Here is an 18,190-nt window from a genome sequence, read left to right on the forward strand (position 1 = left end):
TGAATTGAAAAAAGTTAGTGAGGCAACAACTGCACGTTTGCAAGTTATTTCTTGGAAATCCTATACCCAGACTGCTGAAAGCAAAACAGGCTGGTGAAGGCAGCTTTGTGAAAGTCTCCTCCCAGTGCTGACCCCTCCAACAAAAGCTATGAACAGGTGGTGGGGAGGGATAGAAAAGACATTTGTCAGACCCCCTCCTTCAAAAACACCAACGATATATGTGTTGAGTGGGTTTAATATACGCGCTTTCAAGGCACGTGTCTGTAAAAAAAATAAGGAAGGAAACAGTATTTTCAGAAATGTGATGTGGAATTTTTGAACCCACATTCCACATCCTTTTCCATCCACATGCTCAGCGCGACCTCACTCTGAACCGAAACATGTGATCCTCCGTTTACCCATGTTGTTCGTTAGGACTCGTTTGTTGTCAGCTGCAAGAATACACAACTTTTTTGGGAAATTCTTTAACGACAGATCTTCTTTTGTGAACGTCTACTCTTCACATTGTGAGTTTATAGGCTCTAAATTTGTTCGGCGTTTTCAGAATGGCAAAAAAAAAAAAAAAAAAAAACTTTCAAGAGTCGTTTTTGTTAAATCGCGCCTGATTGGCCAGCTTAAACGTAACGCCTCTTATGATTGGACAAAAAAGTATCCTATTGACCGAAGGTGGAATCCCAAAGTCTGGAACACCAAAGAGAAAAAAAAATTCCAGTCACCAAACTGAACCATGCGCCTCCACCAACCAAGAGGGTTTGACTAATTCTTAGGAAGTCGTTTTTACTCAAGTTGGATGAATTTGTCGTCCGACCCTTTAACAGCCGCCGTACGATGTTTTGTTTCACTTGGTCTCGTTTTTGGACCGTCGTCACTGTCCGCTTCTAGCGACGCTGTTCAACACACAGGTAACTTTGTTCAAACTACGGTTAGCATAGATGCTACATGCTAGCAGTCTCTTAGTTTGGGCTCGGCGTTGTTTTGGTTTTTGTCACGTACTTTTATTTATCAGTATATTGAAGTTTTCAAAAAGTAACTGGACGCTAAGTTCGTTGTGAGATGACGTTTAAAGCAGTAATAGGTCATTTTGTTGAGCGCTAAAGAACAACAGTTAGACACGCCGAGTTGATGATCGATCTCCAGTGTTGTGATCAAATTCAGCCCCTTTACGCAAACCCACCGGATTTTTATTGTAGTATTAAAGTGCGACGTATTTAAATCAATGACCCACATTTTATAGTTTCTTTTCATCCGTTGTGGGGCATCTTATTTGAACTACAATGACTCACTTCGACCTGCCTTCCGTTCCGTCTGTGACCAGTTGTTGTTGGCTTGGTGGTCATTCATTACGTTGAGATTACTCAGTTTCTGCGTTTCAAAATAATGGCGGGGAAGCCTAATTTACCTTTTTTTTAGCCTCGATTTACTTAGTTAGTGGCGAAATGAAGTCAGTATTTAATAAAAGAGCCTATGTAACCTGTTAGAGGTGGATCAGATTACTTTGAAACGCGGCTAGTAACTGAATACAGGTTACATGACCAATATGCAATAGGTAATTTATTCATGATTTATTCACGTATCTTTTTTCCCTTCCCGGCTTGTGTTTCTGAGGAATTTCACTTCAAAACACATTTAAGTGGTAAAATAAAGCTACCAGTGAGGTATTCTTTGCCTTTGGTTAATAACGTTGATTAAAACAACAATAAACTACAATGTTGTTTTTTATTACATTGATGACAAGTACAGGGATTCTTTTGAAAATGATACTATATGGACCTACTTTTGCAGAAATTAGTTATATGATGCCACAAATGTCTGTAAAACGAAAACAAATTCTGATGTTTTGCTGAATGAGATCCTGGAGCTTTCACACCTTATTGATTAAACTCTTCTGTTGTGCTTGTTTTTTAACAGATGGGCTTTGGATTTCAGAAAAAATGGGATTATAAATCAAGACGGTATGTTTTGCTGCGTCTTTTTGGCACTGAATCGTCAGTGTGGGCTTTTACTCACAGCAGGATTTTAACCAAAGTTAAATGATGGCGTTCCGTTGGGGTCCTCCCTGTGAAGATGAGGAGAAAAGAGCACGGTTTTCTTTCTGTGAGGTGAGTACAGACAAACCAATTTTTGGATTACCTTTGTTGTGTTTATTTGCTCTCTGTCATGAGGAAATATGAAAATGGTTTTTGGGAATTGATGTTGTGGCTTTAAATAAGTTTTTCTAGCTCAAAGTAGGGGTTTATTGGCTGTTTTTTCGCCAGTGTCTTCATCATAAATAAAACGTTCTCTCATCAAGTTGTGGATAAAGAAATGTAAGTTGGATAAAAAATGTTTTAAAACTGTTCTTGTACAAGAATATACAAATAAGGTTAAAACTGTTTATAAAACATGTTTGTAAAATAAGTGTAAAGAAACAAAAGTGCTAAAGCCGTTTTTTGAAATTAGAGGCTGTGACCTCTATTATAGCAGACAGGACACCATCTGCTTCTCTGAAAGTGTGTCGTCTAAAGAAACACCCTCATATCTTTTGAGTAGCTGCTATAAATGGAAAAACTCTTAGAAAAAAAGTCTATATATTTTTGAAATTGCTCAAGCTTCCCCTGTTTGTTTATATTTTTTAAAAGAATCGCTTTCTCTAGGTGAGCTTGTATGAATGGTAGATACGATGGTCATTCTAATACTTTCAACAAACTGGATAGGCTGAACCAGATTGAAATGAGCTTCCTCCGTAGGGGGGCTGGGCGCTCCATTAGAGAGAGGGTGAGAAGCTCGGTCACCCGTCGAGAGCTCGGGGTAGAACCACTTCTCCTCCACATCGAAAGGAGCCAGTTGAGGTGGCTCAGGCATCTAGTCCGGATGCCTCCTGGACGCCTCCCTGGATAGGTGTTCCGGGCATTTCCCACTGGGCGGAGGCCCCGGGTGAAGACCCAGGACGCGCTGGAGAGACTATGTCTGTCGGCTGGCCCGGGAAGGCCTCGGGGTCCCCCCCAGAGGAGCTGGAGGAAGTGGCTGGGGCGAGGGGAAGTCTGGGCATCTCTGCTCAGTCTGCTGCCCCGCAACCCGGATAAGCAGTGGAAGATGGAATGATAGATGATAACTTTGAATATAATAGACTATGTCCTTTAAGCTTGGCTTTTTTTGTTTTGTTTTACTTTTTTTACCCAAAGATAATCTACATTAATCATGTGAATAACTCTTGATACAAGTTTTTGAAATCGATAATAGGAAAAATAGTTACCATGAAAAAATATGATTAAAAAAAACAAAACAAAACATAAAAATGAACTTATAATACAGATTTTGAAAGCTGAAGTATATTTAGCAAAGAAGAAGTCACTGACTTATCCTCGTAATTTTGTCTTCATTAAAGCTCATTATTTATCTCATTTTGGGTGGCTGCCTTTTGACAGAACCCTCAGTGCAGGCATCACATGGCCAACTGATGGCGATCGGAAGGGAAAATTGAACTTCAATTAGATAGAGCAGCCTGTTACTTCCTGTGGCATTATAGTTAGGCTTCTGGAGCAAACATAAGGCATGGCTCTGATTTATTTTTTCCCTCCTATAACTCGCCTATTTAGTGAAACGTCTATCCCGTCTGCGACAAAAGCCCTTGTGTGTCTTGTTTAGATAAGTCATAAAGGCTTGGATGATGAATCATTAGTGACAAATTGAACAAAAGAAGTTTTTCCTTTGATGCTAGTAATGTTTTTTCCTTTGTCAACAGTTCAATAAATCAATTTCTTGATCAGATCTTTCATGTATTCTGCAATTAAATGTTTTTATTTTTCAGTCAAGCCAACAGTTGTGCTACAGTGCATATTCAGATCTAACCAAGACATTTTTATCGAATCGTTTACTCATAATCATTGCTCTAAGATTATTCTATTCTCTTTTTTTTTTTACATCTTTAGCCTGCCAGAAAGTTATCAAAGTTCACACTAGAGCTGAGTTTAGAAAAAGTAATGAATCCAGCTAATTATATTAATATCAATTCCGTAAATCTGTGCAAAACCATCAACTTTTAAGGCATAAACCGGGTTTCTGTTTTCATGCATGAATTCCTGTTTTCTACTAATGGAAGTGTAAATCACCAATCAAAATTGGTCTTGAGTTAAACATGCTGAATTGTAAACGTGTGAATTGAAATACAGTCAGTTTAATGGTACTTGCTGTATTTATTTGCACTATAGGGCTCACTGGATTATATGGGGCACCGTCAATGAATGGTGTATTTTTAAAATGATGTTATATATGAGAAGCACCAAACTATAAGGCTAGACAAACGAGTAAGAGAGAAGTCAATCAGTCAGTTTTTATTCACTCTGTTTACTCTAAACTTGTTTGTAACACGCTACACGTTAGCCACGTTAGAAGTGTTAGCGTACTCACAATACTTTCATCAATACTTCAACCTTGTTTGCAACATGTAAAAAACAGACTGGTACAGGTAAAGCAAATGTTACTGTGACTAAAAACTGGCGCAATGCGTTAGCCACGTTGGCGTATTCACAATAACACTCAACCAAACATTTGGCGCCGTGTACTTCTCAAAGTCGCTTTGGCGTCGATAGAATTAATATAATTAATCCATAAAGTGCTCCGGATTAAAAGGTGCACTGTTGTTTATAAAAAAATTAAAAACAAAAAATAAATTAAGGCATTAAGTGTGATTTACAGTAGTATTCACACTGCAGTGAACTGCACCAGGGTTCACTTCCACACGAACCGTGACTTTATGTGAACATGTTTGGTCCTTGCCTCAGATCAGAAGTGAAGTGAAGTGAAGTTTCTGAGGAAAGGCTGTTGTCCTGACCAACCTGCTGTTAGAGCCTGAAAAAAAGATCACGGATGAGGCCCTACAGCACTTCTGACCTTGGCCTAAGCGGCAAGCTTTGGAGAGCCAGACCTTGCTTGTGAAGCTCTGTTATTATTATCACAGGCTTATAACAGCATTGTGTTTGGTTTGGCCAGGATGTGGTGTAGAATGTAGCAGCCCACAGAGAACTAGTTTTTCTTTTAATTCATGGTTTTGTGCTTCTGCGTTGTTTGTGTTTGCTGGTGGGGGCAGATTTAATGTGCTGCTGACGATGTCTTTTAAATCAGTTTTCCAAAATGCTGAGCTTAAGGTGTGGTTTGCAGTTATTTCCTAAATATGCTAAAGGTGGAAATTCCAGTCGAGGTAGGATCACAGCTGAATTTGTATTATTAGTTTAATTTCCGTTTGTATTATAAATGGATTGTGTCAGTCGTTTAATAAGTATGGAAATTCCATTAACAAAAACTATCCCCTTTGCTTTCTGCTATTGCCACCATATTTTTTTTAGAACATAAACGGTTGTAGGTAAAAATGAATAAATAAAACTAGAATAAAATCATTAATTTAAAATGATTGCCCTGTTAAACACTAGGTTAAAAAGTTAAAGTTCAAGCAGCTTAGCAAACATACCAGACTTATCTTCTATGTGCTAATTCTATGCTTGGACAAGCACGTGAAGGTTTTAGCTCAATAGAAAAGGCAGAAATGATAACTGGGATAGTTTTTCTCTACTTTTCAGCTTTATTTCTGCTCTCAGGCTTTTGAGCTTTTAGCTTCAAACCTTTTCATTAATAATGGTTTGAAGAGACTTTAAAATCCCTATTCGGCTATTTCTAAAACCCTCGTGTTTTTATCAAATGCCACTCATTCTTTATCTTTTGCTTTGGGAGTGTAGACATGATCACAGGCATATAAAATTAAATATTAGCTTGTTATGAAGGAATTGTGCAATAATACAGTCCAGTGGACTATGGCAAAAAAGTTGCTTAATTTGAGGAGTGGAATCTAATAAATTATTTTTTTGCCGTGTTAAAATGTTTGCCTCCTGAGATCAAGGGCTAATCCTTTTTTTATACAAGGAAAATGCAACTGAATAACAAATGGTACAGGAAACCTAATTGATGCTGCCTCACCCAGTGCAACCATCAGTCTGGTGATTCATAAATGGGTGAGAGGCAATTATTGGCGGTTAGTAACGGTGTATGTTTTGGTACACATTTGATGTTTTCTCCTCATTAGTCCTCCTGAACAATGTTACAGATACCAAGAATTCCTCATCTGAGCTCCTGGGATAAATTTTCATTCTTTCCTTGTGTTGGTTTTCCTTCCTTTTCAATTGAAAGGGAAACCACCATGTGATTTTGGATCTTATTGACTTGTTGTATAAAGGCAGCTTTAACTCTGCAGGAGGTGAGATAACACTGCATGGCAAGTGTGTGTTATGAGGCCCACACCCCCTTCCTTTGTACACCTCTAAAGATCATCGAGTGGAAAACTGCCTCACTCCCCGATCCAATTGGGCAGACTAGGACTTGCTTACCCTGAGGTTGTTCATGTATCGGTGCAGGTTTTGCTTTACTTCCTGCGATCTATAGTCACGTCATTTTTGGAGCTGTCTCCTTATGAATCTAAATGCTGGTAGGTGTGCTTGTAAGGAAGCAGACAAGCACAGACTTAAACATGAAACCCATGGCGTTGCTGAATATGGTTATTCACTGTAAACCGGTTAATCTGGTTTCTTCAGGATACATTGGAGTCAACTGTACCTGCAGCATTTTCTTTGCTCTGTGTGGTTGTTGTACAGAAGCTTCTCTCAATTCTGTGTTTTCACTGGAACATTTTGCCACATTAAAAAAAGCTTTTCCATTTTGAAGGTTTGTTCTTTTTATAAATTCATGGTTGAAAGCAGAAAAAGCTAAAAGGGCATCCTTTAATGTTGTATACACAAAAAAAACAATCTCTTTGTACCTGAATTAGTTAAATATTTTGGTCATTCTTTTGTGTGTGTTTTTTGTTCTTGTATTTTTTGACTCATGTCAGTATCTGCAGTGACTGTTTCACTGAAGGATCTGTATGAATTATTTTTGTAAAACAAGCTTGACCAGTGTGATCAAGAGATACGTGTTAACAGTTACGATATTCTTTGCATATTTTAGACTCGATACTACAATAAAATGCCTTTAAGCTGGTAAATTCAGTTTTTTTTTTCTTTTTTGCAACATTTTACTGTGCAAACACCACAGCTGAAGATGTTAACGCAAGCTCATCAAATTCCTCACATTGTGGGAAAAGGGGGAGGGGCTTATTTGAGACAGAGTAAAGGTGGAGAAAATAAAATACAAACTGGATCTTTTTGTGCAGCAATGAAAAGCTAAAAAAAACCTTGTGCTTATTTTGATATGGTAAAGATTTGAGTCCGATGAGGTTGTCACCCCACATATACCTCGATCGTTTAACTCAAGAAGTTTAGTTGATAAACACAACATTAAAGATAAGACAGCTTATAGAAAAAGGCAGGCATATTTTGAACATCTACTTACACCAAAAACTGGCAATTTCATCTGTTTTAAGCTGTTTTTCTGTGGTTGAAGCAGTTTAGGAATTTTTTTGACTCCATCAGGCTGTGGTGCTTTATGTGGGAAAAATTAATCAACACAATAACATGTCTCACCCTCTCTGGCCGTGCCAACACAGTGATTCAGTGTGTGCACCTGATTATGAAAAGTTGATTCATGTGTGAAAAGTCTGGGTAGCAGACACACATCCTGGGTGTTGCAATATATTTCATAAATTGCTTTGCTTTTTCAAGTTGTTATTTTTAGAGTTGACAAAAAGGACAGAAATGCTATGATCAGTTATCATACTTCTGTTTTGCTGCCTCTTGACTTTGCTTCTTCGACTTGTAAAGATGTCTGCTTTTATTCAGAACTTCCAACTTTATTAAATGATCAAAGTTAGATTTGACAAAGTTTTTATTTTGGAGTTTTGTCCGTTTTGTATTTTTCTGTTGGGGTTTTCCTGCCCTTTAACCGATTCCTGTTTCTTTATTCTTCTTTGGTCAGAGCGACTATGGAGCGTGGAGGACTTTGGCAGATCCTTTTGCAACAGAAGAGGAACCATTTGCATGGCAGAGGCCTAAAACTCTGCTTTTACGACGCACATCCCAAGGATTCGGGTTCACCTTGCGACATTTCATCGTGTATCCTCCGGAATCGAGCATGCACGGCTTCCCGGTTAGTTTCATAAATGTATTCACTAAAAAAGAAACATGCTAGAAGCTTGTGTTAAATTCTGACATCATGATGAAGGCAGGCATTGAAATGCATGTATTTGGACTTTTTCAGGTGGAAGATCAAGGCCGCAGAGGTAAGTCAAAAACAAAATATGTCTTGTTTTTTTTCTCTTAATAGATTGGTCCCTAAAGTTATGTTTTATTATGTTTAAAAGTGCTTATAAATGCCTGCTAAAATAGCTTTAAAGTCTATAAGTAAGGCTGCCAAGAAAGATGTCTTAAAGTATTTTACATTTTTTGTTATTATATAATTATTATTCGTTATTTTACTTTATTACTTTATTTATTTTATTTCCCAACTAATGACTAATCCGCGATGATCCAGTTTAAACTGAGGGAAGTGACTTTGACAAAAAAAATAACAAACAAAATAGAAAAGAAGTAGTCCGGTCCTGCACTTGATTAGTCAAGTGGGCCGAGCGACTGAGCGACCATGTCTCTGAGCAGAGCAGACGGACTTTGTGTTTGAGGGGAAGGGAGGATGCTTTGTTACGTGTGCGCTAAATGATGGGAGACTTCGGACTGCGATCCGTCCCGGAGCTCTAGGTGAACGAGCTTCCGAACTCAGGAGAACCGGTTCTCCCGGTAAAAGTGTGTGTCCGCATCGATTTTTATATTCATCAAAGGCTAAATGTTGTTAGCCTGTGTTAGCCTCTCTTAGTTCTGGCTTCTTCCCGCTCCATTCTTCAACAGAAAAAGCACTGAACACACGAATTAAAATTAAAATGAGCGAACAGGCGCTTCATAAAAACTGTAACATTAATAAAAGCTCGTTTAGAAGATCATCTCGTATATTACGGAACTGCCAGATATCTATCTATGTAGCCTCTCAGCGGAAGTCATTTCCTCTTCCAGTATTTCAAACACTACCGCGCTTGTGCGAATGATTCATTCCGACCGAAAGTGTGACCCATGTGAATGTTTGTTATAATCGGAAAAAAAATTTCTGGGCCCATGTACTTGGTTGAATTTTCATCCATCGGCACAACCCTAGTCCAGTTCTCTTGTACGTATATCCAGATGTAATGGTATACCTATAGATTATAGTATATAGAATTTCCCTTTTTTTCCACACAAAAGAAGAAAATTCAAACTAAGATGTGTATTTGTTTGTCTTTTTTGGTGATGGCAGCAGAATCTTTAAATGACCCCCTCAATCAGTAACAGTCACGAGGGCTCTCATGATCGACTCTCATTGTGAGGCAGTGTGTGCTGATTCACCACCAGAATATCAACCACTGTGGCCGAGTAAAGCTGCTCTGCGGCTTGGACCATTTATGTCTCACTTTACAAAAAAGAGTGGGGTCTGTGACCACACTGTCCCTCTTCCTCCTTGCTCTCCTTCTTTCACTGCCTCTATTTCTTTCCTCCACTCTTTCGCTTTTTTGCCGTGCAGCTGCTAGGAGACGAGGACAGAATGAAAAAACAGGGTTTGCCTTCCGTAGTCGCTCTAATTCATGTCACTTAAACACAATTTCCCACTAAAGTTGTTTTTAAATTACCTTATTTTATACACTAAATGTTTTAGATGTTTATCTAAAGTTAAGCAAGCAGGAACTGGAATGCTGCCTGTTCTAAAGAGGGCAGTAGAACTTCATTTCTAATTTAAAGTTTATTTTATGTCTGTTTTGAGTTCAGCTTCAGAGAATTATACCGTCGGTGAAGGTGTCTTAAAGCCTTAAATAACTTATTTTTTGGAGAAAAAAAACAATAAGTTAATTTTCAAGGTTTGCATTTGTTTACTGTAAAGTTTCTTTGTAAACATTTGTTTGTTCATATTTGTTTTTTCATCAGGGAGGCAGCAGAATAGGCTGGACGCCATGGACACTATATTTGTGAAGCAAGTCAAGGAAGGTGGTCCTGCTCATGAAGCTGGGCTTTGCACAGGTAGCTTGTTTATTTAAAAATGCATCCACTTGCAGACAAATAGTTCCTCATACGTCTTCATTTTCCGTATCCGAGCTGGCATCTACTCCTCCTGCCTACAACTCTGAGCTAAATTTCTATTGAACGACTGCCGCTCTGCTGAAACTATGTCCTAGAACATTTGAATGTTTTTTGCCTAAAAACAGCGTAAAAAAAGATTCAAAGATCCCTGGGAACGCCTTAAAAATAGATCAAAAGAGGATCACAGTGGGGCTTAAATAACCGAAATTCCTACTGTATTCCCCCTGTCTCACTCTTACCCTTTCTGCTCGAGCGCCCCTAGTGGCGGCCGAAAAAATGCATTAAAAAAAGAAGAAAAAAATGCATAAATTGAATAAGCCGCAGCGTTGAAAGGGTGTGACAAAAGTAGCGGCTTATAATCCGGAAATTATGGTATTCAACGTCTATATTAACTTAAATGTCTTTGCTACTTGCCTCACTTTCTGTAAACTCTGGTCCCTTCACTGATTTATAGACTTTAATTTTCCAATTTCTGCCTCTTAGTTATCACAGGCCATTTTATGTGACATATATGTGTTGTACATGTCTGTGTCTCCTCTGACAACTTTTCTGTTGATGATCAGGGGATCGAATAGTGAAAGTGAATGGAGCTAGTATTATTGGGAAAGCCTATGGAGAGGTGATATCTTTGATTCAAGACAGGTAAAGTTTCATAGTTTCATAGTTCAGTCTCGTTCATGTTGGCATATTTCATCATTTAATTATTCCTTTTTTTCTTTTTGTAGTGGAGACTTTCTTGAACTGTGTGTGATGCCAAAAGATGAGGATATTCTACAGCTGGTAAGATTTAATATATATGTTTTTATTAATTAATATTTGCTCAAAATGTAGCTTTTTTTATTGCGTGTCTAAAAGACAAGCTCTTGTTTTACCTTATACGGACTTGGTTCTTCCATAAAAGACTATTTAGGAACATGTCAGTGTTCGCTTATACTTGTTGTAAAATAGGGCAGAGATTTAGTAAATTAGGCTAGAGATGCAGAGATGCCTACAGAATTGTTTCTGGGCGTTTTAGAGGCCATGTAAACACCTTTCACCCCTTTTTTTGAGCCAGGTCTCCAGGACTAACTGCTATATTGCTCTGGGTTCTTTTTGTAAGTTGGAAGTGAGGCCTTTTTCAATATTGTGAAAATGTATGTTTGTGCGAGTCAAAAGTATCAATTCTGCCAAGTAATTTTATAATGTGCATTCTGGCATTGTAACAGGATAAATATCACACATGATTTCACACATCAGTTGTTCTTCTCTGGCGATTAATCGGTGAAAAAGAAAATGTTTTGATCGGTTATATTTCCATTCTGTCACATAGTTGATCTAGTTGAAGCTACTCAGGACTTTAGTCATGAGTTCCAAGTATCTGGCTTGTCCCATCAGAGGCCTCTATATAGGCCTTCTAATCAGGCCATAGCAGACTTGCAGTGCTCCAGAACTGCTGCTGAAATGTCCTAAATGTAGTGTGTGAGCAAGCGCCACCAAAAATACCCTCACAGACCAAATAATGTGGAGTGGAAAATATTCAGTGCCATCAATTTCTCGAGTCTATAGTGTTATTGTTTAAAGTTAGAGATCTGAATGTGTGCTTACACAATTCTAGTCAATCTAATTTTATTGATATAGCCCAATATTACAACACATTTGTCTCAACTGGCTTCATACCGGTAGATTCAGACATTGCAGCAACCATGAACTACAAATCATTACTTAATCATTTCTTATCATTTAATATACAGTGGAGCAAAAAAGTATTTAGTCAGCCACCAATTGTGCAAGTTCTCCAATTAAAAGATGAGAGAGGCCTGTGATTTTCACCAAACCTCAACTATGAGAGACAAAATGAGAAAAAAAGTTTCTTGTTTTTTTTTTTAAGAATGTATTTGTAAAATATGGTGAAAAATAAGTATTTGTTCTGTAATAAAAGTTCATTGTTGGCAATGACAGCAGTCAAGCATTTTCTGTAAGTCTTCAAAAGGTTTTCACAAACTGTTGCTGGTATTTTGGCCCATTCCTCCATGCAGATCTCCTCTAGAGCAGTGATGGTTTGGGGCTGTCGCTGGGCAACATAGACTCTCAACTCCCTCCAATTATTTTCTTTGGGGTTGAGATCTGGAGACTGGCTAGGCCACTCCAGCTCCTTGAAATGCTTCTTATGAAGCCACTCCCTCGTTACCCGGGCGTTTGTGCTTGGGATCGTTGTCATGCTTAAAAACACAGCCACGTTTCATCTTCAATGCCCTTACTGATGGAAGGAGGTTAACGCTCAAAATCTAAAAAAAGATGTCCCCATTTATTCTTTCATTTTACATGGATCAACCATCCTGGTCTTTTACTGAAAGCCCTTGGTCTTTTTTACAGGTGCCCTTAATACAGGTAACGAGTGGAGGACAGAGGATCCAGAAATCTTGTTTGTAGGTGACAAAATTACTTATTTTCCACTATAATTTACAAAAAAATTCTTTAAAAATGGGATTTTTCTGGATTTTCTTCCTCATTTTGTCTCTTATAGTTGAGGTTTACCTATGATGAAAATTACAGGCCTCTCTCAAGCCAAGGTTTGATATATCTATGTATAGATATATATTTTGTTTTGTTTGTTTTATTTAGTTTTTTATCTTTAATTGCTTAAAATAAATTAATTCCTATCCAAATTAGTTGCAAAAAAAGCATTTAATTGCATTTTTGTACTTGTCTTCTGTAGGATTAAGGGGCCTGTACCATGCAAGCTTTTAAGTGTATTATTATATTTATTCCTCACTCTAAATAACCCAAAACAGTATTTTCATCCGTTCATGCATTTTTGAGAATTCCTCAAAAAACCTGCTCTCGGAGCACCAGCCCCTCCCAACCCACAAAAATGAGCAGGTTTTCACATTGGGATGTAGACCAGTGAGAACCGCCCCTTCCAGGAAGAGTCTGCACTGCCAGCACCACCCCCAGGCTAATACACACACCCACTTTTTTTGCAGAGCTAGCATTGTTTTATTTTATGTGCACATCCATCTTTGCAAAAGTTTGAATGTTTTTTTTTTTTGTGTGCGAAACGCAGACCCGCAGCCGAGGCCGGCTCTGGGTTGACATCATGAAATGATGAAATTACATGAAATTACTTCCGGGTGGGAAAAGAGCTCAGGAAAATTACTAATATTTAATTAAAAAAAAATCATTTTCTCTGTGCTAAAGGTAAAATATTATATTTATGGATATAGGTTATTATAAAAGGCTTTAGAATGGCATGGTATATGCCCTTATAATATTTTATTTTTTAGATCCAGGCAAAATTTAAAAAAATCTGTTCTGTTTTTCAAATAAATACTTTTAAATCGTTCAGAAAAAATAACACATGAATACGTTTCTTTTTTTCTCTCTTCTTTTTTTAATTTGTTCCGTCCAACAACTGAGCAAACAGATTAGACCTGAAGGCCTTTTGTTTTGGACATGTTTTATTATTGTATATCTTCAAAAAACCAGACTGCAAATATGTATAAGCCCCTTTTTGTTTTTTATTATTTGAATACGTTTTCACTATTTTTGAATGACCTGTTGTTGTAAAAGGGCTGGGGGCGGGGCTTACTTTACCAGAGGTTTTACCTAGTAAACTATTAAAGACCAAAAAATCATGTATGAATAAATAAATAAGATTTTTTTAAAATATAATAAGCTCTTAAAATTCCTAGAAGTAATTACAGTGTGAGTGCGCCTTCATTTTAGTTAAGTCTCATTTTAAGGACTTTAGCCTCTTTGCTGTATATTGTAGCTTAATCTTTTCTGCTGATAAACACGTCACTGTACCTCCCTCTTTTTTTCCACTAACCACAGTCATGTACACAGTTCACACTCTCCTCCGCATGTGCTGTGATCCCGCCGGCCATAATGTTGCACAACAAAAGGAAGCAGCCGTATAAAAATATCACTATTGAAGACGAGCAGTTGAGTTGGAGGATTACGAGATGCTTGCAGAAAGACGTGACACTGTAGGAGGGAGTGCACGGCGAGTGCTTAAAGACCGGCAGCAGTTGCTTAGCAAAGAGGAGTGATTGAACATTTCAGGAGCAGAAAAGAGAGAGCACTATGATCCATGAAGGCGACGGGAATGGAAGCAGGAAAAGGAGGGAGAAGCGTGAATGATGAGCTAAAACCAGTCGCTGGAATCAGCTGACTGCACTGTGTTTTTAAACAAGTTAATGCGTGGAGAAGAAGCGAGAGGAGGAAGACGTGGGAGTGGGAGCCGTACCATCACAGCTGAATGTATAATCAGCAGCTGCTGCTTCTGTCATGTGAGCAATAACAGGGAGGGAGAGAGGCGTAGACTGGAGGCACCTTGTTCAGTTAGCGTAATACTCAGTTTGAAGATGGATGGAGCCACGAAGACCTAACAGCACCATGAGAGGCAATCTTCTGCTCCTGTCACCTCACCCAGGACGGAGTGTCACTGGCAGGTTGTAACATGGCAACCCCTGCTACATCTTTGGCTTTTCATCTCTGTGTAGTGCTACTGCAGCTCCAGAGTATTTTTAGCATGTCAAGCCCAGTCAGTGCTGTTTCATCTTCTCCGCTTTTGGATTACGTTCCGTTTCTCAAATTGTGTGCGTTTTTTTCTGCATCCTTTCTCTTTCCACCTCGCTGCTATATTTGCTTCCCAATCCTCTATTCACATGTTGTAACTGCAGCCTTTCTCTCTGGAAACGACTAATCTGGTAAGAAAATTGCACCCTGGCTGGCTAGCTGCTGGGTGTTGACATGCTGTACCCTCTGTTTTAATTTTGCATGTGTCATGCATGTCATCGTCCCAGAAGAATGACTCCTTGTACGTTCCTGCCATTTAGTTGAGTGAAGGGATCTATGTTTTTAATTCAAATGTAAAGCCTGCAGAAATGGCTGGCGCACTGTTCCTGCAGTACCTGTTACATTGAGAGCTCAGGTTGGCATCCAAATGACATTTCAGGGAAGCCTCGCCCTTTCTTCATCCTCTGTCAGATGTTATTTGTGTGATAAAGGGCAGCGACCCCTGAACTCAGATGTTCAGTCATCGTTGTGAAGGCTGGACCTGAGTCTGGCAGTGATTTCTGTGGCACAGACAGTTTATGTAAGATTGTAATCTGACACCAGCTTGTAATGGGTTCAAAGTTCTTCTACGTTAACAGTTTTTTGTTGCAACAGTGCATAACGAGTAAAGCAGGTGAGCTTTTTTTTTTTGACACATAAGCACATAATAAACTGAGGAATGTGTAACTGGACCTTTATGGTTGGTAAAACCTTTTTAGTAATTCTTTGTATGAATAGCGCCAATTTATAAATCATTCATGACGAGCCAAATGTGGCACTTAAGGGACAGACAACTGCTCATCTAAGCTGACTAAAAAGGTGGTGGTACCTTTGCACATTTTTCCTCTGTAAATCAGCGTCATCACTTTTTTGGGGGGTAAAAATGCTTAAGATTTTAATATTTAGGTGTTGAACTACTCTTAGGCAAAATTTTCTATCTGAACATATCTTTTTAATTTGTGTAAAGACACCAAACATTTTGTGAAAATGAACTGAACTGCCTGAAACGCCTCCACTCACTTTTATTGCAAAGTTGCATTGCCTCCACACGCACACCCAGTAACGTGCCGTATCACACTTGACCTGTGTGTAAGCAGTCCTTACCGCTCTGTTGAATTCCACAGGTACTTGCCGTTTGTGCTCAATGCACTTTCATCATGCTTTGTTGCTTTGTCTACAGGCTTATTCCCAGGATGCCTACATCCGTGGCCACAGCAGCTACAGTGGAAATGCCAGCCACATCCCTGATCCACCACCAGTATGTTACCCAAGAATAGACTGTAAGCCAACGGGCATGGCCCAGGCAACAGATATAACGGGGCAGGCTGGCAGAGGGCTAATGGCAACTCCTGACCACGGGTATCGCAAGGAAATCACCGTACCGCCATCTCCTCCCCGTCAGCCATACCCTAAAAGTCAAACTGCAGTGCGCATGCACAACAACAATGTTAGGACTGTGGTGGTTCCTCCTAATACAGCCCATTTGGGGCGCATGGGTCCAGCACACAGGGCGGATTTCACAGGACCTGCCTTTTTCAGGGGGAGACCTGGATCATTAGCCCAGTATCCTTACCCCCAAAAGGCTGATGTCTACCCTGGTGGTCCAGGTATGATTCTAATGGGAGGTCAGGTACCTCAGTACCCAGGCAACCATCAAAACATTGACTGGCGCACATACCAAACTTACAGGGAGTATATCGACAACAAGGGAATTCATTCCCATGGCAGTCGGACTATCCAAGACAGGCTGGACAGTTTACGAACTGCCAGTCAGAGTTCTTTTCCCACTTCCCATCACATTCCCCGAGGTGACTGGGCCCCTAAGGATATACGACGCAGGAGTACGTCCCATGAACGATCATACCAAGTACCCCCACTTCACTTTCAGATTGCCCCACGTAGTGTTTCACAAGACCGCATGATCAATGCTGACAAGATTAGCCGTGCCTCAGACTGGCCCCCTCGAAGTGCATCTCAAGACGGCCTTGTCCACAAAGCTCGAGTACGCACTACAGACTATTGTGATCCAGCAGAACTAGCTTGGTCTAATGAGAGGAAAATAGGACTTGGAAGGGCAGACCAAGGCACAAGGCCGACCAGACAGTCAATGCCTAGACAAGCGATGCTTTGTCGGCCCTCTATTGGATATGGGGGTGCCACGAGGGTGCCAACAAACCCTTCCTTCTACCACAAAGGACCAAATTTTAACCAAACCCGATCATCACCCATCCTCTCCGATAGGACTGTATATTATGGAAAGAGCAAAAGTGTTGAACAATCTTTCTCCGACCAAAGAGTTTCAGTCAATCTAGGCCAAACTAGCCAACAAGGCCAAAGCAGGATGCGAGCAGAAACCATGCACCCTGCCGAGACACGAAGAGATGAGCCATTGAGAGGAGTTCGATCTGCATCATGCTCTGCTTCAAAAGAGCTCCCCCAAAGGCCTGCTATCCCGAATGTACCCCAACCAAATGCTCTGAGTGAAATCAATGGGCAAAGTCAGTCGGAGGCTGGGGTGGTTCTAAGGCAGAAGCCCCCCTCTGGAAAGAACCCAAGTCCCCTGCGGCACCAATCCTACATCCTGGCTGTGAACGATGAAGGAGCGGACGTGATGGCATGCTATCTTCCAAACGATGCACGTCGAGAGATGCATATGCGCCGCCTCGAGGAACATCACACCTCCTGCTCCAGCAACCTGGATGAGTCTCTGGACTCCATTCCATTCATTGGTAAGATAATCATCAGTTGTAAGTTTTTGCTGGCCCACGTTGTCATGACAACAGGGAGCACAGAGAAAAGTGGTTCAGATTGATTGTAGTTGTACAGTGGCTAGTTTGAAAAAACAAGTACTCCAGATTTCAGCAGAAGCACTATCAGAAACATGAACACCGACTGTGAAGCAACAACACTGTCACTGCTGTTGGGTTTAGGTGTAACTGGTGTCTACAAGCCCAGAGGAGACGTTATTGGTTAAACTTTCCTCCCAGAGGCTATGAGGTATTTACACAGTGGCTATGGGATTTTCTGCTAAAGCAAGATAGATTAAAGGATGTCTAGGAATGTATTGATTTTTCTACTCTTGATGCATTGTTTTCTTTGGATGGACCTGTATTATAATTGAATTTTTCCTGTAATGAATTAGTTTGTTATTAAATTGTTTAGCTGCTTCCCATATTCATGTGAAATTGATAGCATCTAAATATAGACTGAGTTTTAGCGACTGGTTATTGAGGCATGTTCTGTCTCTTTAGTACAAAACCAACATTTATATGGCGTGGGTGTGAAAACGATTAAATTGACAAGGGGGCTGTTGAATGGAGGGTTTTATAAAGGTTCTTTAAAATGTAATTTTCAAACTCAGACACAATATAGGCGTTATATCAGAAGTCTGGATAATAAATAAATATTTGAGAAGCTTGGTTCATTCTATTTATTTTTGCAGATAGTCTTACTTTAATTTGTTTAATTCAGCTTTTTTCAAATTTAAGAAAACTAAAAGTATGTTAAAGATGCCAACGTTTTGCCATATATTGTCACGTTGTCTCGTGTTTTATTTTTTGTTGTAAAAATATATAATATAAAAAAATATATAATTTGTG

General features: G+C 39.4%; 1 protein-coding gene across 5 annotated transcripts in view; it reads left to right on the forward strand.

The window, feature by feature from the left end:
* Window positions 1-655: 655 nt before the first annotated feature.
* The window catches only part of arhgap21b (Rho GTPase activating protein 21b), a 31,437-nt gene continuing 13,902 nt past the window's right edge, over window positions 656-18,190 (forward strand). Inside the window, exons 1-8 of one of the 5 annotated variants that reach the window (XM_011486872.4) lie at window positions 656-902; window positions 1,909-2,099; window positions 7,876-8,046; window positions 8,158-8,179; window positions 9,900-9,992; window positions 10,616-10,694; window positions 10,778-10,832; window positions 15,772-17,320. In XM_011486872.4, coding sequence (XP_011485174.1) covers window positions 2,031-2,099; window positions 7,876-8,046; window positions 8,158-8,179; window positions 9,900-9,992; window positions 10,616-10,694; window positions 10,778-10,832; window positions 15,772-17,320 — 2,038 coding nt within the window. In that variant the 5' untranslated portion in view covers window positions 656-902; window positions 1,909-2,030. Of the gene's footprint in view, window positions 903-1,908; window positions 2,100-7,875; window positions 8,047-8,157; window positions 8,180-9,899; window positions 9,993-10,615; window positions 10,695-10,777; window positions 10,833-13,896; window positions 14,486-14,603; window positions 14,744-15,771; window positions 17,321-18,190 lie in introns of those variants that run through there. The other 4 variants (XM_078935224.1, XM_011486873.4, XM_078935223.1 and 1 more) reach the window with 4 other exon arrangements.

This window comes from Oryzias latipes, chromosome 17 (genome assembly GCF_053564925.1).
Source record: "Oryzias latipes strain Hd-rR chromosome 17, Olatipes_Hd-rR_3.1".
Lineage (NCBI taxonomy): Eukaryota > Metazoa > Chordata > Actinopteri > Beloniformes > Adrianichthyidae > Oryzias > Oryzias latipes.